This window comes from Pterocles gutturalis, unplaced genomic scaffold, assembly GCF_000699245.1.
Source record: "Pterocles gutturalis isolate BGI_N339 unplaced genomic scaffold, ASM69924v1 scaffold23733, whole genome shotgun sequence".
Lineage (NCBI taxonomy): Eukaryota > Metazoa > Chordata > Aves > Pterocliformes > Pteroclidae > Pterocles > Pterocles gutturalis.
This window is the reverse complement of record NW_010126298.1, coordinates 27,148-45,639: the sequence shown is the minus strand read 5'-3', so window position 1 is coordinate 45,639 and position 18,492 is coordinate 27,148. Positions and strand designations below refer to the sequence as shown.

The window sequence follows — 18,492 nt, the reverse complement described above, 5'->3', positions numbered from 1 at the left end:
TTCAGCATGACTTAAGCCAATGTTTCAGTCACAGATATATACTGGCATGCTGAATAAAAGCCCTTTGCTGTTTAACTCAGCCAACAAAGAATTCAATGAGGCACTGGTTCAACCAAGAGGACCGCAGACTACTGGACTTAATATCTGTCTGCAGGAGAATTAGATAATCAAAGAAAGTGAACAATGTAAGTTAAATTAATTATTGGAATAATTAGTTTTGCATTGTATTTTCAGTGCAGACATGTTCTCCCAAAGAAACTGCATAAAATTTATTTGTAAGTGATAAAATCATGGTGTTCTGTTCACCCCTCAAAAAGCACCCAGTTGGAAACATTTTGAAAACATAGCATATATACATGCACTATTTCTTTCAATATCACTTTATCTGCTCCTGATATATTTTACAAGAAAAAAATACCCATTCAAGTAATACAACTACAAATGATACAACTACAAATGCAAAGTATTTGTGACGATTTTTTGTAGATGTGCAACTGATTTCATATCCGATAACTCATGAGACTCCTTTCGATCCAAGCTTACATCTTTTTAAAGTGCATCAGCAGGACATTTTCATTGAAAGCTCTATTTTTTTTTATTTTTGCAGCTGGCATCAGAAATTGCCTGTGATTCTAAATAAACTTTTGTTTAGAATTGTATTAACAATTTTGCATGTGAATGTTGTTTTTCATGTAGAGGAAGAAAAGAGAGTAAGTTAGTACTTCTTTATATGGAGATAAGCCATTAAAAAAGTGGAACATAAAAAATTAAAAGGATAGATATTGAGGCTAACATTTCACAGAACATCATTAGACATCAAAGATTCTGTAAATAAACAAATACTTCAGATCCAGTGCAAATTCAAGTCAGGTTATTTCCTTCAATTACCAAGTTACGTGCAAAGCAAGTATTAGAAAAAAATCTGTGAAAAAAATATTCAGCTGTTGGAATTTAGTACACACGCCTTCATCCCTCTTCATTTTAAGTGGCTGAGAATACTGTGTTTTCAGCTACAGTTGTTACATTTGCCTTGTTCTTTCAACCACAGTTCCTCATTCTCACCTCGATCCACATCTTTGCTATGCCCTCAGTTTAAACAAATAAGTGATCCACAATTCACATGCCTGGACTCACGATGAGACAGCGGAGGCCTCTGACAGAAGAATGAATAGGTATATGGAGGAGCAGACGATCAGTTACAAGCTCTTAAATGCAATAGATTAAAATCTGAGTAAAATCATTACCATTTAACATTCTAACTTATATACAGGAACCAAAAATGAGACTCGAGGAAAAGGCTTTTATAATGACTTCACTGAGTCCATGATTTTTCCCAGTATTCTCACCCTTGTCCACAAGTGAAAAGGGAACATATTTCAAGCACCTCAACCTGTCTAAAAGTACTAGTGCCTTGTTCAACATAGTAACTCTTCTGCCTCTTGGTTTACTTTGTAGATTATGTTTATTAGCGTGTACCTTGTATCCATTTATATAGGACCATGTAAGATCAGATTTTAAAAACTGCAAATAGACTACCTTCCCATTTTTCAGGCATACCAAAACACTCTGTCTACTCAAGGAAGATATTTGCCAATTAAGCAAGGTCTTTTTTTCTGACAGCTTACAGTGCATGGAATAACATCTGATCTTACCTCTCCATTCTCCAGAGGATGAATCTTGGAATAATAAGAAGTGCATATAACTTCATCATCTTTTATATAGGATGGAGTTCCAGGACGAGGATGAATGTTGTAGCGTGTCAGACACTCACTGTCTGTGATAGCATAATACTGCCATGGTTGGTAGTCTACACCATCCAGTGAACGCTCTAATATCCAATTCCCAGGTCGAGGCGAGTTAGCTGCTTTCACAATAACATACGCAATCTGGAAAACCTGAAAAATAGCCAGATTGTTAAAATACATGTAAATATATAATTATAAATTAATTTCAATTTCTTACTAGCTATCGATCTAGGAACAGTAAATATTATAACATTTTATTTTTTTTCCCTAAAAAATGCAATATGGCCTCATATTCCATTGAAACTCTTTAACTACAGAAATAAATTCCCCATTAACATTTCTGAAAAAAGATTAGTTGCATTAGGCCAGAAGAGAATTTGAAAATAGAATTTAAAAGCACTCTAAATTCCGTGTAATTTAGCAGGTAATTGCTAAGCTGCAGTTTCAGCCAAATGTTTGCAAAGTTTGTTTTCAAGTATTTTCAATTTGTAGAAGTGGTTTTGTTTCTATATGTGTATTTATAGACTTATACTTTCTGCAATGTCTAAAAGTTGACAAACTCTGTTACAACTTTATTGCTATTAAGGAAAAGCATAGGTTTAAGCACTTGAAAGGTAATCACATCATGATGAAAACATTCTATAAAACATTCTTTTTTAAATCACATGATTCAGCTCCGTGGCCATAAATAAGCTTTATAGGACAGAGATACATCAAATATCACTACAAACAGAACATAAGCATGTAATCAATGCTCATTATGGTCCACTTCACCTACCTTTTTAACTGGTTTATTAAGGTTTATTTTTGTTTACAGGCTTGCCAGAATGCCAACCACAAACGACACATTTGCAGCTGCAGAATGACATACATTAGTGATGCAGTTCTGGTTTGTTTGTTGGTTTTTTGTTGTTGTTTTTTTTTTTTTTAACCTACTAACATCTAGGAACTAAAGAGGTAAAACTGAAGCTATGGAAAGGAAACAGATATTTCCATCAGAAAAGCAGAACCTACAACAGACTAGTATTTTTAAGATGCAGTGCTGTGAGCTTGTACATGAGGATGCCAGAGGGTATAATGGAGAGAACAGAATTATTTTAATGTTTGCTAGATCACACAGTCATTGTAAGGAAGCTGCATGATTCAGACTTAGTCTACACAAAATCTGTAGTGAATATTTAGTCAATCAGTAATGTAGGTGAAAGAAGGTCATGCAGTAATCGATTAAAGACAGTAGGAAGACTTAAATTGTTTTTTAATAACCACAAGTATTATTATAAAATAGAAATATTATTAAGTGGCAGAGTACTGCAAATTCTACAGTAGATTTGATGATGGAGGCAAAGAAAATGTTTCTCTCCAATTATCATTCTTGCCTTGAGTGTAGATGCCAAGAACACGGTAAGATCCACAAGAGTTTCAGTCAGGAAACTAAATTGCTAACAACCAAAGTTTTTCAGTGGGAATCATAGAACCTCCTGGGTTGAAAAGGACCTTAAAGATAATCTGCTGTGGGCAGGGCTGCCAAACACTAGAGCAGGCTGCCCAGGGCCCCATCCAGCCTGGCCTTGAACACCTCCAGGGATGGGGCATCCACAGCTTCTCTGGGCAACCTGTTCCAGTGCCTCACCATCCTCTGAGTGAATGAGGCTATATTTATTTCTACCTAAAAAACATGTGCGCAACTGTGCATTCAGGGAGGATTATCTCAAGTCATCAATGTTTTTCTTCAGTAGAGTAAAATAAAATCTCCAGAGACAAGCAGAAAGTTGTGTTTCATTCCATTGTTTCACCAGGAATCATGCAATAATTTGTCCCCTGTTTCACAAATGCTGTTTCCTTTCTTAAACTCCATTGTGGTCACAAATAACCATAGATTTAACTATACTGGAACATAGTCACCAATACAGTTTACACTAAACAGAGAAAAACATATTAATATAGCTCTCCAAACTGGTCTCCCCTAGTTAAGCTCTTTGAAATGAAAGAAAATATTTGGAGGGATTAATTATTTATTATTTCCTAAGGGAGATAACAACCAACAGCTGTATTTTAAGGAACTAGTTGATAAAAACTTATTTTGTACGTGGTCTTCTGCAAAAGTGAAGAATCCAACACAAATGGCTTTACACCAGCATGATTAGTCAAACCCCATAAGCTCTTTCAGCTCTAGATATTCAGAATAGAGACTTAATTCTGGAGTACTTCTAAGTAGTTCGGGTTGGTTTTTTTTTTTTTTAAATTTTTAAATAAGTGTTTTACCTCAAGTTCTCATAATAACACTATTCTTTATATGTTGAATGGATAACAACTAAAGATTTTTAAGGTCCTTTCCAACCCAAACCGCTCTACAATTCTATGAAATTTTAACATGCCAGGGCTTCTACAGTGGAAGATCTGTGTTTTAGGACACAGCTGACAATAAATTCATTATCTTGGGTGTGCATATACAGTTTCCTGTGTGTAAGCCCTAAAATTTGCAAAACCTCACAGTAGATTCAACATTAAATACTGCCAAAAAAACCATTTAGCTCTGCAAACATCTTGGACGCATTGGCTCTGTGAGGCCAAGAGGTATAATCAACAGGAAATCTTCTTTTTGTTGGTTTACTTTGAAATACTACGCTGTGTGGGAGAGTGAAACTTTCTAGTTACTTTTCAAATTAGAGACGTGTTTCAATAACATTTCCTGCACATTCTGCTGAAGATTTGTTTGAAGTCTCATTTCTTACCTTCTGGGAAAGCATACTGTTTGACTGCAATTTATTATATACCTTTGGCTTTTATTATTTTTAGCATACTTTGTAAATGAAATTGCAACAGAATTTTATTAAAAAAGCAGTGGAGAGGAAACAGCATACTGCAGGTCATAGTGATGTGGACATTAGTTCTCTTAATCTAAACTTGACCAGGAAAAAAGCTTGTTAATTTAAATAAAAGAGTACAGAAGAAGGATTGTTTTTAACTACTACTCAATTACAGTTTTCAGCCTGATCCAGTCTATTATTACACTCTGAGCCTCTGAGGGTTCCTGTACTGACTTCTGCAACAGCACCAAGCTATCTGCAACCTACTGACATGTGAAACCTTCTCTTTTCTCCTTCATGTCTCTATTCATGAGTAGAATTGAAAGACTGTTTTGTAGAAAATATATTTCCTGGGCAAAGAAATAGATCTGAAACTAGAGACCAGAATTTTTAAATGTAGGTAGGTTGTTAATGCTAGTTGCAGTCAAGTGAAGACAAGCAAACATATGCATCAAAAACATGCCTTGGTTGATATTATTCCTGATATTTCACTAAGCCACGGCTCAAGAAAGTACAATATGCTAATCCATGCATCTTAGAAACCTTTTCTTTCAGGGAGAGAGAGAGACTTGTAGGTCTTTAGCATGAATCAGGAAGATGGTTGTCCCAGCTTAAAGAGCTACACTAGTCACTACCAGCTCACCACAGTGCTATGACAGAGACAAAAAACACAATGTTTTCCACGCTTTAATGTGCTTTCTAAACAAGCTGACAATAACAACTAGTGCAGAAGAAACACTAAAATTTATGATCATTCTCAAAGCAAGGCAATGTCATAGAAGCAACTCTCACTTTCCAACCAGTTGGAAAACTCTTTTCTCCAGGTACAAGAGTAACCCTTCTTTTATTGTGGAGCTGCTTAGCAAATGGTGTTCTGATTACTACAATACAACCAGCAAGAGCTTAGTGGCATGAGAATACTAATACCAATAAACTCTAACGTATCATTGAGCTTTGCTGTATTTGTTTCCACAATCAAAAAAAAAGTTAACCTGCTCTGCTTTCTAGAGACAAGTGTACTAGTAAATTGTAACACTGAGATTCTATTTCCACAGTGTAATTGATGGAGCATGCCTGGTTTTCTTTTCAAATAGCATCAATAAGCTGACACATGTAAATTGATGTAATAATTGTACAATCTTAGATAACATCTGGTTTCATACAAGTCCAAGAAAATGTCACCTGGAGACCAAAGTTTGCTAATACAAATGCAAAAATGGAGCAATACCAAGTTGCTTAGTAGCATACAACAGTCCACTAACACAGGTGCCAAAGTGGAGTTGATGCTTTCTTCTACTTGCTCTACTCATGTGACCATGGTGTAATTATGAGAGTGGGAAGGAAATAGTCTAAATAGGCCTTTAAACTTTCCCAAATTATAGACAACATAATCCTCAAAATGAGAAACAAAATGAGTCTTGGGTCTCATTTTCACTGGCAATTGTCTCAGTAGTGAGATCTGTGAAGCACAAATTGTGAGGAACCGTTCCATAAGTTATAGCATTGGATCTTCTTATGAATGCCTCATAAGACAGAAAAGTGCATCTTACTATACAGGATAATTTGCTGCACTAATATTATTCAGATAGAGCTAAACTGAATCATTAATCATAGGGTTAGCTAGTGAAGCAGGAAATCTCTCCCACCTGTGCTTCTATTTAAAAAATAAAACTTTCAGTTAGAAACCATTCATGTAAGTCAGAATATCATCAGAAAAAAAATACAGTACTACACAATTCTGTAGAAGTTTTTCCATTTCATTTTCCCAGTAGAAGAATGTAATAGCTCTAATGGAGGTTTCCATGAGCAATCTGGTGCAAACTGTGTATCTACTTATTTAACATAATTATATTATGTTGTTGATTATCATTCCAGTTCAGCAGCCAAGTAAACATTTTACTGAGAGTGTGCAGAATTTGGGCAAGGGATTGTTTCCTTACAGGCTAGCATAAATACCATTAAAACTTGTGGCCTTAAAAATCCCATAGATTTATTTAACCAGTCATTCAAAACTGCAGACGCCCTGTGTCCCAGTGTGAAATCCATCTGGATGAGTAATCAGGAAAGCTATCTCAGAATGCCCTGCAGGCTAACGGGGGTTATTGGCTACAGTGGTGTATGACTAATGAAGAGAAGCAGGGGAACAAATATTTCTGGAGTGTGTAACACATTATGGGACGTGTTAAGGAGACTGTGTAAATGGGAGAGACTTACAGTGGAACATTTAGGGGAGGGATCAGAGTTGGGGAAAAGGGAGGGATCAAGGTGGATCAGGGAGGAACAAGTGTTAGATAGAAGAAAAAGGAGATAAAAGGAATCAGTTGACTGCAAATAGTGTGCTTGTCCTGACCTCAATCACTGAAGTCTGTCCTGTTTTCTCATTAAATCCTGTTTCTAAGCATCTTCCATTTAGGCGTGCTCCCTCTTTTGAGTGGGTATGTGTGAAGAGTTAACTTCAAGCTTGACTAGCCAGCAAGGAGAAGGGGTCTGAGTACCAACAATTACAGTAGAGCTGCAAATCTCCGAGGCTCTTGTGTTTTGGTGCCAGTAACTGGGGACACCAGTGAGATTTGGGGCCAACTAGTGGAGAAGTTATCTAAGGTCAGCTACCAAGGTGTTGCTTGTTGTGTGCACAAACACACACATATGTGCCTGGCAGACTTTAATCCTAATCAGCTGGAGAGGAAGAACCAGGTGAGGCAGCCTGTGCTGTGTTTGTGTGAGTGTTGTATGTTCATGGGGGTGTTGATAGGGTGCTGTGGTCTACTTATGTTGCTCTCTGCAGTTGTGTGTGCGTGTATGTGTTTCACACGCTCAGTAGCATGAGCTCTGCCTTGCTACAGTCTTAATGTGAAGGCAGAGCCACAACAGCTTTGCATCCATCAGGCTACCAGATCCAGTAACTTCCCAGTACCTAGGATGACCGACAATCAGGAATCACAGATCTAAACAAATTCTCAATACCCTTAAAACAGTGTTCCTTAATCATTAACTTCTATCTTTACACTCATGTATAAAAACAATTTATATATGCAGGACATCATGCTTCTCAAATGAAATATCACATCTGCACCATTTTTCACTTTGGAATAGCCCCTCCTTCTACAGGCTTGAAACATGGAACAAATCAAATTCAACTACTTCTGCTAATGAGCTAAAGCAGAGGTTTACAGCTCCTCTTGGTCTCAGAAGCTGATATCAACTCCTTACGATTCTGTGTGGTCATTCATATTTCAGTCCACATAAGCTGTTGTGGATTATTGTTTGTGTCTACTATTTGTGAAAGGGAGTAGACAGTTTTGATGCAAGAATTTTCAAACATTTGGCTATTTAAGAACAACTAACCTTCTCATTTTAGTCTCACATCCGCCTGAGACAGAGAAAAAGCCTGATTTAGAAATGGAGTACCTCTCCAGATTCTCAAACAACCATCTAGCACATATACTTTTCTATCGATGTCCTGAGAGACAGTGGCCATGGTTTCAAACATTCTGCTCACAGTTAGAAATTCTGTAATTGAAAATGTTGGCATGGGAAAAAAAAAAAAAGATGCTTAGCAGGATTCAGCTAATACCAGTTTAGAGAGCTGAACAGCTCCCTGCCATGCTGCAGCTTGCCTTCTAACGACAATGTCTCTCCTGTTCATCTGAGCTGCTTCCAACTCAAATGCTGCTACCAGATGGGGAATTTGGGCTGAAAGATGCACACACTTGATTCTCCAACATAGGGGTTTTTATTTTCCACAGTGCTGTAAACAGTTCTGGTTACTAGCTAGTAAGGCATCACATGTCGCAGAGAATTTGTAGCTATGACTGTCATGCAAAAAAAATTTCCACAGCACTTCATGGGAAAAACTGAGAAATATTTTACCACAGCAAACCTTGAAAAGCTCTAAGGTGGGTGTCTCCAAATCAAGCCAAGTTTCAGTTTGACATCTTCCACCTTTTCTAATTAGGCAAAAAATCACTCATATAATGCTCAGTCCCAGTCAGTTAATACCTGCAGAACATGCAGCTTTCTCCCTCCCCTGCTAGAGAGGCTCAGGTTCCTTTAAGAACATTTTCTTCTCCTTGATAAAAACAGGTCCTTTATTAATACCTCTCAACTTTAGCTCATGTTATAAGTAAAAGATGATTATAACTTTTGTCATTAAAAAAAAAAATTTAAAAGCAAAGTCTATTAAACCAGTGCACTTTATAAAATGTCAAACTGTAAAGCTCTCAAGTTGTCCAGCCGTTGAATACCCAAGACACATTAAGCTAAATGGAGGGAGTCAGTACGTGTAAAGTTTCTGGCAATGTCAACTTTGTTCTTTGTCATTTTCTCTGTTGGTTTTCTCCATTACCCACTGTTCAGTTGTTTGTGAAGGCCTCAAAAATAATAGCTGCTTTCTGTCGACCATTTTTGCTGCTCATCATTGGCCCAGTGTACACCAGAATTGAGGACTAAAGTTAGTAATTTATTTTCACAGTGCTTTCAAATAATAACAAAAAGCAATTTCTTTTCTCTTTATTTCCTAAGGCTAATCACTTCTTTCTATGGAGAGAGGCTATGGTGAGGAAAGGAAAATTGACGAAAATGCCAATATTCAAACCTTTCTTGTTCAAAACTTTCTTGTTCAAACCTAGACAACAGGAGAGAACAGAAAAGGTGATTCTTCTACTTTAGTGCTAAAACACCAAAAAATTTTTTTTCGTTCTGCTTGATCCAAGAACTGATGCTCAGTCTGGGTCCAGTAGTGTTGAGAGCACCCAGGGTAAAGCGTTCTCATTTCCTTCAGTGAGGTTTCCACACAGTGTCCTCTCACCAGCTGCATTTCAGAGTGATCTGTGTGTTCCTCTAGCTTGAGAAGAAAAGAACTATCACAGACATTTTTTTAGGCTCCATTTAAAAGTTCTACAGTGCACAAACCTTGAAACCTAAACATTTAAAACCTCTTCTCCATCTCCTCACCTATTACTCATATCAAGTCTTTACATTTTAATTCCATAATGAGAATATTAATTTTAACATAGATAAAACTATTTAGTCTGATACAGGAATAGCACGTAAGAATCTGCTTTTCCTAGAGAACACTTACTTTTCTTATAGAATCATAGAATGGTTTGGCTTGGAAGGGACCTTTGAAGACCTAGTCCAACCCTCCTGCCTTAAGCAGGTACATCTTGCACTAGAGGCTGACTGCTCGGTAGTTCCCAGGCTTCTCTTTATTACCCTTTTTAAAAATAGGTGTGATACTCCCTTATTTCAAGTCACTGTGGACTTCACCTGACTGCCATGGCTTTTCAAATATGATGGACAGTGGCTTAGCAACTAAATCAGCCAACTCCCTCAGGACCCTGGGATGTATCTCATTTAAGTTGCTCAGATTTCCTTTTGTACAACAGAGAGCAAGTTCACGCTGCACTAATTTTATCCATGTGAAATTAAAGATCTTTTTCAATATTATGGCTTCCAACTTTTCTACAGAGTGCTAAAAAGGATATAAATAAATACTTATTATCTAGTGTGGTGACATCTATCTGTTACCTACCTTGTAGAGAGGGATACAAACAAACATCTGAAACTGTTGTACTGTTAGCATAGAGCATCTTCTGTATTATCAATACTTAAACATTTAAAATTTCCTTACTCAAACTTTCACAAGCTTTTACTTTGAGTTCTCTGGAAAAGGACATGTTATTCACCATATAAAATGTATGATAAGAGGCATCATCTTGAGGACCTGGGATTTTGATTTGATTTTGATTGTAAGCTTTCTGAAGATCATTGATCCAAATATGAAATAGGCATGTACTGATTTATACCCGTTCCGTGAATATGACACAGTGCTCTCTCCATCTCAATCTAGAAATGTTGTGCAATCTGAACAACTTGAACAATGAAAGCATGAATGAAGTAGTATACTGAGCCTTCAAATAAAAAAATAGATATTTTTTCCAGAATATTTTCAGTCTCTTGTTTGCATATTTCTTTTCTTCACTTTCTCTTCATGTACACGATGCTTCATTTCTTTAGCTAAACATGAGAGTGGTTAAGGCTTAAAAACATATTCTGGCAGTGATTCTAAGATGTCTCATGCCAATAAACTTTGGAAATTTTATAAAAATACACAAGGAAAGAAGAAAATGGAAAATAAATGAGATTCTAAATCTAATTTCCAGATCAAAAAAGTATATGCATGTTCAGTATTCATTTTCACTTTTAGTTCTTAATATTATTTAAATTATCCTGAGCACTGCTTTAGATGTGGATATGTTGCTGTATAGCATAGCAAGGGATATATTGAATATAAAAAGTGAATTGTGAGATGAGTCATTACATGTATTTCCATCTCATAGCCCCCTTTTACATTCAGAATTTACTTATGAAGAATTAGAAGACATAACATATCAGGATTGCAACCAAGCAAAAGGTTTATCTTCACCATGAAGTTGTATGTTCTGTTTAAGAACAGACCATGTCTCTGTTTTTCCATGTTTTGCAGCTGCAGAGATCCAATACATATCCTTCCCTGAGTTTCTTCAATCACTTAAGACTGAAAGAAAGAGCAACATCAGTCACTGTTTTTACTGTCTAAACCACTTAATTGATGAAAAAGTCTCTAAGTGTTTCCACAGAGCACGTGACGTGCTGCACGTAGACTTGACAGAGCACAAAGGGAGAGAGAGAATAATTTTGCCATCAATACATTTGATGAAAGCTGAATGTATATTTTTTCTTTCTTCATTGTTCAGAACAAGTGATAATTTTATGCAGCCCTAAGACCTATCTAAACATTTACTTCATTACCATTTTCCAGTACTTTTTCTTAGAGTGTTTTTAGATCCACCATCAAATCAAGACCATTGCACAGATGAGGAAAAACTCTTGACAAGCCAGATTCAATGCTCTTGACCAAACTCTGACCTACTGTGCACATTAATAAGAGTAGCAGCATTTTCCCTTGTACTGTATACTTCTATGTTAGATGTGAGCATTACATCCTCCTAGCTTAAACAAGAGGCAGTTAAAAACAACCTTAAGCATACTTCATCAAATCATTGTGTAAATACTGGCACAAGGCTGCAAAGCACTACACGACATTCGTATGATGAGGTACTTCCATGTTATCAGGACTTGCTCCTACTCCCCTAAATCTTTACTTACACATACCTTACAAAACCCAAATTAGTCAATTAACACATAGTGAGCCGTTCTTCTGTTAAAACAGTTTTCATCATGTGTACTACAAAATCTTGTTGCCCATCTTGTAGCAGAAACCTTGCATTTCAATAATAATTTTGTGATAAACGTCTAGCACAACAGAAGCATTATTTTATGACCACCACTGTCAACTGCAAAACTCATTTTTTTCAAGTTGGCTTTTTATTCCTCATAAACTACTCAATGACAACATATTTCTTCAGTAAGGAGAGCAAACTCTCTTCAAGACAAAATCCTATGATCCCTCTATTTGTCATGCCACCATTCTCCCAGGCTCTGTGACTTTCTTCAAAACCAGAATTGCCAATAGTACAAAATCAGAAGAAAACATTGTATTCATGACAGAACATAGGTGTCTCTCTGGATTCAAAGGTTATAATAGAGTATTTAGGACCTATATCCTGAAACTATTTGCCTGAAGAATGGAAAGGTGAATGACCCCTTGGTTAAAGTCAAAATTAAAAAAGGAAAGGTGTTATGTATATTTATTGTAGTCATTCAGGGAAAACGTAAGGCAAGTAACCTCAGAAAGAAAAACTATAAATCCTGAAAACTTCTTTTAACCTTTGTCAGTGTATATTATTACCTGAAGCTGCAATGATTTGCTTACTTAGAAATTCTTCTGACTCATCACAAAGCAATAAAGTTACAGTCTGATTTAGTGGGGAGCATAAAAAAATTGGGCAAAATAATCCTGTGGAGATTTATTCTTAATAGGAATACTCAACCTAGCTAGCAGCACCTCATATGGTGGATATTAGAACTGACTTTTCAGGACAATAACGGCTTCTTAGTGTTTCAGAATCCATTGAAAAGTATTCCCTCCATGTATTATTGCACCACTTATGAAAACTTTCTTTTTTTAATGCTGCAGGAAAGTCAGCTTGAGTAACTTCACTAATACTTGTTTGCTAGAACATCTAAAAGCTTAATGCAGCAGGCTCTACTCGAGTTACAGCTGGCATACATATGCACTCTCAACCCTTAGCTAAGGAAAAAGGTCATTAATTTATCTCTAGGCTTTTGTCTGACTTGATATCAGCGTGGAAAACTTTACTTTGAGACAAGAACTGAGCCCTGGATGACATCTGTCACCAGTGTGCATACATTCTGTTCAACCATATTCTCTCCTTCCCATGAAGAGAAAGCCAGGTGGAAAGCTACATAATATAAACTTGCTAATAGTATATAAACCAGGTAGTTCTTAAAAATGTTCACTGTGATGTCAAAATATTTACTACAGTTCTGTTTGCTTTCAAAACTACTAATAATTATGTTTTCTAGGTATGTTTGGTATAAATCCTCATTGGCGTATTTGTGTGTTATTTGTTTTCTGTTTTTTCTTTTTTTCTTTTTTTTTTTTCAGATAATTTGATTATAAACTAACTTCAAATCCAATAGTTTTGCTTTGATTAAAAAGAATATCAGAAGGGCAAAGTACACTTTGTTGCATCCCATATATATATCTGATTATTGCATTAACAGAAAAATATGAAACTAAAGAAATTAAGGGAATTGATAAAATATTCAGATTCAAGTCTATGGAAGCAACAATATTTTTTTTTTTTAAATCAGTATTATAATGAACATCCAGTTACATCAGTAAAAATTGGCTGGGGACTTTAACGAAACAGAAACAATCTCATTCTTTTTTTTTTATATTAGTTCTACGGTCTCATTTTTGTGGTTTCTGTTGCATCTTTTTAGGGCTGTCACTATAGTAGTTCATTACCACTTAGGTATAACTGAGCCAGAGACCTGGACTTTGGATATATCTATTTTTTGAGAGATAAGTAAAGGCTTTGTATTCTCAAATGTTTATATTAGTTAAAAACAGAACGATTCATGTGCAAGAAATACTAAAAACATATATTCAGGATGACAGCTCTATGTTGCAGGCATAGACTGTAGCTCATAGATCAGTATTTTACACTTAAAAGTTTTACAATCTGTTGAAGCCAATGCAGAATGCCACCTACTCCAGAGAGGGGTTGTGGTGGGTTAACCTTGTCTGGATGCCAGGTGCCCACCAGGCCCCTCTGTCTTCAGCAAAATAAAGGGGGAGAATAAGATGAAAAACTCATAGGTCAAGATAAAAGCAGTTTAATTAAAGCAAAGGCCAAGGCCATGCACAGAAACAAAAGGCAAACAAAAATGTTATTCTCTACTTCCCCTCAGTAAGCGATGTCCAGCCACTTCCCAGGAAAGCAGAGCTTCAGTGTGTGCAGCAGCTGCTCCTGGAGACAAACACAGTAACAAATGCCCCCCTCCTCATCCCTGCCCTTGGCTGTTATGGCTGAGCTGAGGTCACATGGTATGGAACAGCCAATCCGGGTCAGCTGTCCCGGCTCCGCCCCCTCCCAGGATGTGTTACACACCCCCTGCTGGCTGCCAGTGGGACACTCAGCACTGGGAGGGTGCTGTGGGGATACTGACTCCATCTCAGACGGACCCAATACAGGGGTGGAAATGTTTTCCCCACCACCTCCATAAATATGTTCCTGCCCCCTCTCCAGCACTGGCATTAACACCCCACAGAGCAAGCCAGATTAGAAAACTGATCTGGCAGAAACCTAACCCTCAAAACACAGGACAAGACAGTTTTCAGTATCAAGGTACCGATCTGGTTGGCTGTATGACAGCACAAGTGCTAGTGCCAGAACAAGGGAGACAGGAATGTCTGCCTTTAGCCAGTTTGGGAAGAGGGATGCAACGGATGGGAAGAGCAATCATGGAACAGCAGCATTACAGTCTGAACAGCCTTGGCTTCCGTTCACATTTCTCTCTTTAGACAAACTTTTCTGAAGATGAACAAAATAGACTGGCATTTGTTGGTGAAAATTCTCAGTTTGGACTAATTTTAATTTCTGTTAAATTACTTTCTGGTTTGGGGATGAAGAGACCTTTACAGAGACTGTTTTGAAAGCATCCCAGACATTTGAAGCACATAACTTAGTGAAAAAGAAAATATTAACTGAAAATCTAAGCAAAACATTTGGACATATATACATCTTTAACATATGAAGACCAACTGGCACTTAATTTTACTAATCTGGTTCTCATCTCCTCAAACTAAACAGTGTTGGTAATCCTTGTTTACTCCTTTAGCTATTCAGATACTTGATATCAGAAGTTATTCAAATAGAAAGTTAGCTATATTTTTTTCCACTGAAAAATGTATTTGATATTCAAGAGAAGAGAAAATATAACATGAACACCAAACATATAGTGATATATATATTTCCTGTACCACTGTACAGATAATGCATGAAGGCTATTTTAATATGACCGCAGTGCTCAACACATTTGTATTCCTAAGCCACTGTGTGGTGAACTGTTACGAGTTAAAATAAAAATCTATAAAGCTATATTAAAAGAAGCAGTGTTGTGAAATACCATATTGTCCAACTTACCTTGTATTTCACTGTGGCTGTAAGAGTGACTTCAGTCAGTCCCTAAAGGATTAGTTTAACTGAATCTAATTGTGGGGTTCAACTGTAAAGACAAAGACCCACACTATGGGTTCCACTAGTTTTTTGAAACCAGACAACAGGGAGACGTCTAAATGGCCAGGACTCAAAAACCTGGTTATTTCTTCTTTAAGAATAAAATAAATTGAGCATGGATTCAGACTCAGTAAATTCATGTTCTACGCCAATTAATTTGCAATATGACATGGTTCCTAGACTGTTTTCAGACTAGCTTTGTAAGGGATGATGAAACACAGGCAATTTCATTTACTAGAAACACAAAGAAATGGCTAGTCAGAAAGGACAGCTTTACTTTTGAGATTAAACAGGTACTCCGAGCTGACCCTTCCTATAGCAATCTTCTTGTAACCTCCTCAGTCAAACACTAGAAAGGAGAGGGAAGAAGGCCAAAAGTGGGCAGAGAAGTCATTATGGAAATAAGAATTTAACTGCTCAAATAATCTTTCATTAAAAGCAGCCATTCTTTAAATTAAATATTTTAGGAACAGGTCACCTGTCTCAGTCTGGCCATACATCTGGGCAACATCTTCAACACAATTCTGCAAGACTACTTGTCATGCTTGCCTCATCCTTGGCTAACAAACACGCAAACTCTGCTGCTGTGTAGCAGTGATGAACATTTGAAGAAAGAGTTGTGCTCCCCCAAAGGACCTGGTTAACATTGTGCATCAAGGGAACTGACAGCTAAAAATTATGTTTCATTCAAACTATCAACACAGCACAGTCATACTGGCAAAACCAAGGAGCAAATGACAAGCAAAGGTGTCACAAGCAAGGTCTCTTTGCAGGAGTTTTCTCCTCTAGTGTATTTCCTTCATCCTCCAACAAAGGTCAGCAATATTGCATTAAGACACGTGGGACCACTACCATTTTGGTGTAGCATCTGATAAGCTTAACATAAAAACTAGTCTCTTTTCAGACACAGACCTTATGAGGGTATATCCATATTAGTTTTTTAGCTCAAATAAGGAGCATGCTTTTGAGGTGAATCTCCCAACTGTCCCAATTTGGCACGTTTTGTTTTTGGTTCACCTCATGAATAGATTGTGGAGATCACAAATTGGACTCCCTTCAGATATGAACTAAGCCAGGAGAACACGCTTAGACAAACCTGATTCATTTAGCTAATGGACATTCAGACCATGGTCCTGAATTGACCTAGTCTGAAGTAAATTTCCTGACAAGTGAGCAGGATCCTCAGCATCAAATAAACACAAGTCCTCTCCCAAGTCCATACTGCTTCTCTCCTACTGTGACATACTCTTTGCTAACGCACGCAAAACTGCAGTAACAATATTCAGATTTTTTCCTCAGTTGGTTTCAAATTGTACTCAAATGTTCAAATTAGAGGTGACATTCCACATTATGTATAGTAGTCCTCAGCATAGCAGCAGATGTATTGCATGCAACACAAAATTTGAGCTTTAAACTAAAAATAATAATTAAAAAACCCCAAGAATTACAAAGCACAGTAACAAAATAAACAGTCCATATTGTGCATGTGGTATTCATAACTCAGCTGTGAAATATGACTTTCAGAAACATATTATATGCTCTTTCCGATGTTTGTAGCTGTCCTAGCTATAATAGTAAAGAATTAAAAGTACTTTCCATGGGACTCTTCCTCCCTAATGATCTTTTTTTTCAATTTGGTGGCAACTGTGCATATACATATTCTGTTTCCCTTCATTGATAGGAGGCGGGTTTTTTTCCTTCCTTTTACGTTCTTACAACAGACTGCCACACTGAGCTTTTACAACACTAGTCTGAGCCCTGTACTGTTATCCTCTTGTTCCAGTCTGAATCTCTCCATTCATCTCGTCCCAGTTTCTTGGTTCTCTCATGTCTGTCTTTTGCCACAGAGTCACTTAGTTGTACAGTCTTGTGTAGAGAAAGCAAAAACAATTCCAGTTTTCCAATTCTTTTCCTTTTCCTACTGTTATCATTATTAAGCATATGTGATATGTTTGTAACTGTGCACATGCACATGTGTGTAAGTGTATTTCTGTTCATGGGTATTGAAGTGAGTCAAATAACAAAGAAATCATTCAAACACAGATCAAAATCCTCCATCCAATTTATATTTGGACAATACAGAATTACAAAATAATGAATTTAGCATTAGCAGAATATTGCTGCCTGCTCTTCATAATTGCCTTTCAAAATGCTCCTAAGCAAGTCAAGCACTCTCCCACTTCCCGTTATTCAGTTCTCTACATAGTTTCAGAAATGCCAGTTCCCAAAGTACAATATGTGCCTTTCAAATAGCAAAGTTCATGAGTCTAAAAACTTACACGCTAGAAAGTACTGAAATACACTTTAGGAGAATTGGGACTGCAGTGGTTTCTATACGGAGTCAGAATACAATTTTTTTTAGACTCCTTCCTCCCTACCTACAGAAGAAGTGCAGGGGACAGGATGAAAAGATAAGGTGAAAGAGTTGAACACTATCAGACCTTAAGGAATTAAAACTGATGAACTGCAATTGCTTTATAGAGAAATCAACTACATAACTTAATCAGTTATTCTTGCTCTTGCACCTTATGAGGTGCACCTTATGAGATCTTACAAAGCTCTGAGGAGGGTCAACTACTTTGTTTTTCTTCAGAAATATATGCTTGTAAAAGATTACCTGGACACTGAACTGATTCTCCACAATCTCAGGTAATTAAGATATAAATACTACATCAAGAATTTTCTGCCAGGACATTAACTCTGGGTCCATCTGGGTTCTACACACCTACAAGTCACATAAAACATTCCAGCACCATTTAAAAAAAAATATAAAGTGTATAGTAAAAGAAACCAAAATCTACCAAATATGCTCCTGGCACAAGTATCTTAGTGGTGTCAAGGGTATTGTCAATGTCCTTGTTCCCTACAACAGCAGGGAATTTGTTCATAAAAGTGTCCTGATGCATGTAGAAATCAGAAACAGATGGGCTGACCACCTCACCTCAAACTGCCAACTGGTTTGCATGCGTATTTGCCAATTTTCTTTAAAGATACCCTACTAATCTTCCACATCACCGTGAAATTAAACCATTTGAGGATTTGGGATAGCATCAGCACAGGGAATAGGTTCTCCTTGGAAGTCTAAGCATTTCTGTTTTGCCAACTCTCTTCTCCGTTCTTCTTGAAGAGAAGGTTTATTTTCTATGCTGCTAAACATTCTGTCCCGCACTCACTGGAACTAAATTACTTTTGTTGCACTTGATCAGCCCACCACTCTTAAGGCAAAAC

General features: G+C 37.0%; 1 protein-coding gene across 1 annotated transcript in view; it reads right to left on the bottom strand.

Moving 5' to 3' along the window:
* Window positions 1–1,625: 1,625 nt before the first annotated feature.
* LOC104465759 (laminin subunit alpha-2-like) overlaps window positions 1,626–18,492 on the bottom strand; it is a gene marked incomplete at both ends in the record, with an annotated part of 25,910 nt that continues 9,043 nt past the window's right edge. Inside the window, one exon of the mRNA XM_010078935.1 lies at window positions 1,626–1,895. Coding sequence (XP_010077237.1) covers window positions 1,626–1,895 — 270 coding nt within the window. The remainder of the gene's footprint in view (window positions 1,896–18,492) is intronic.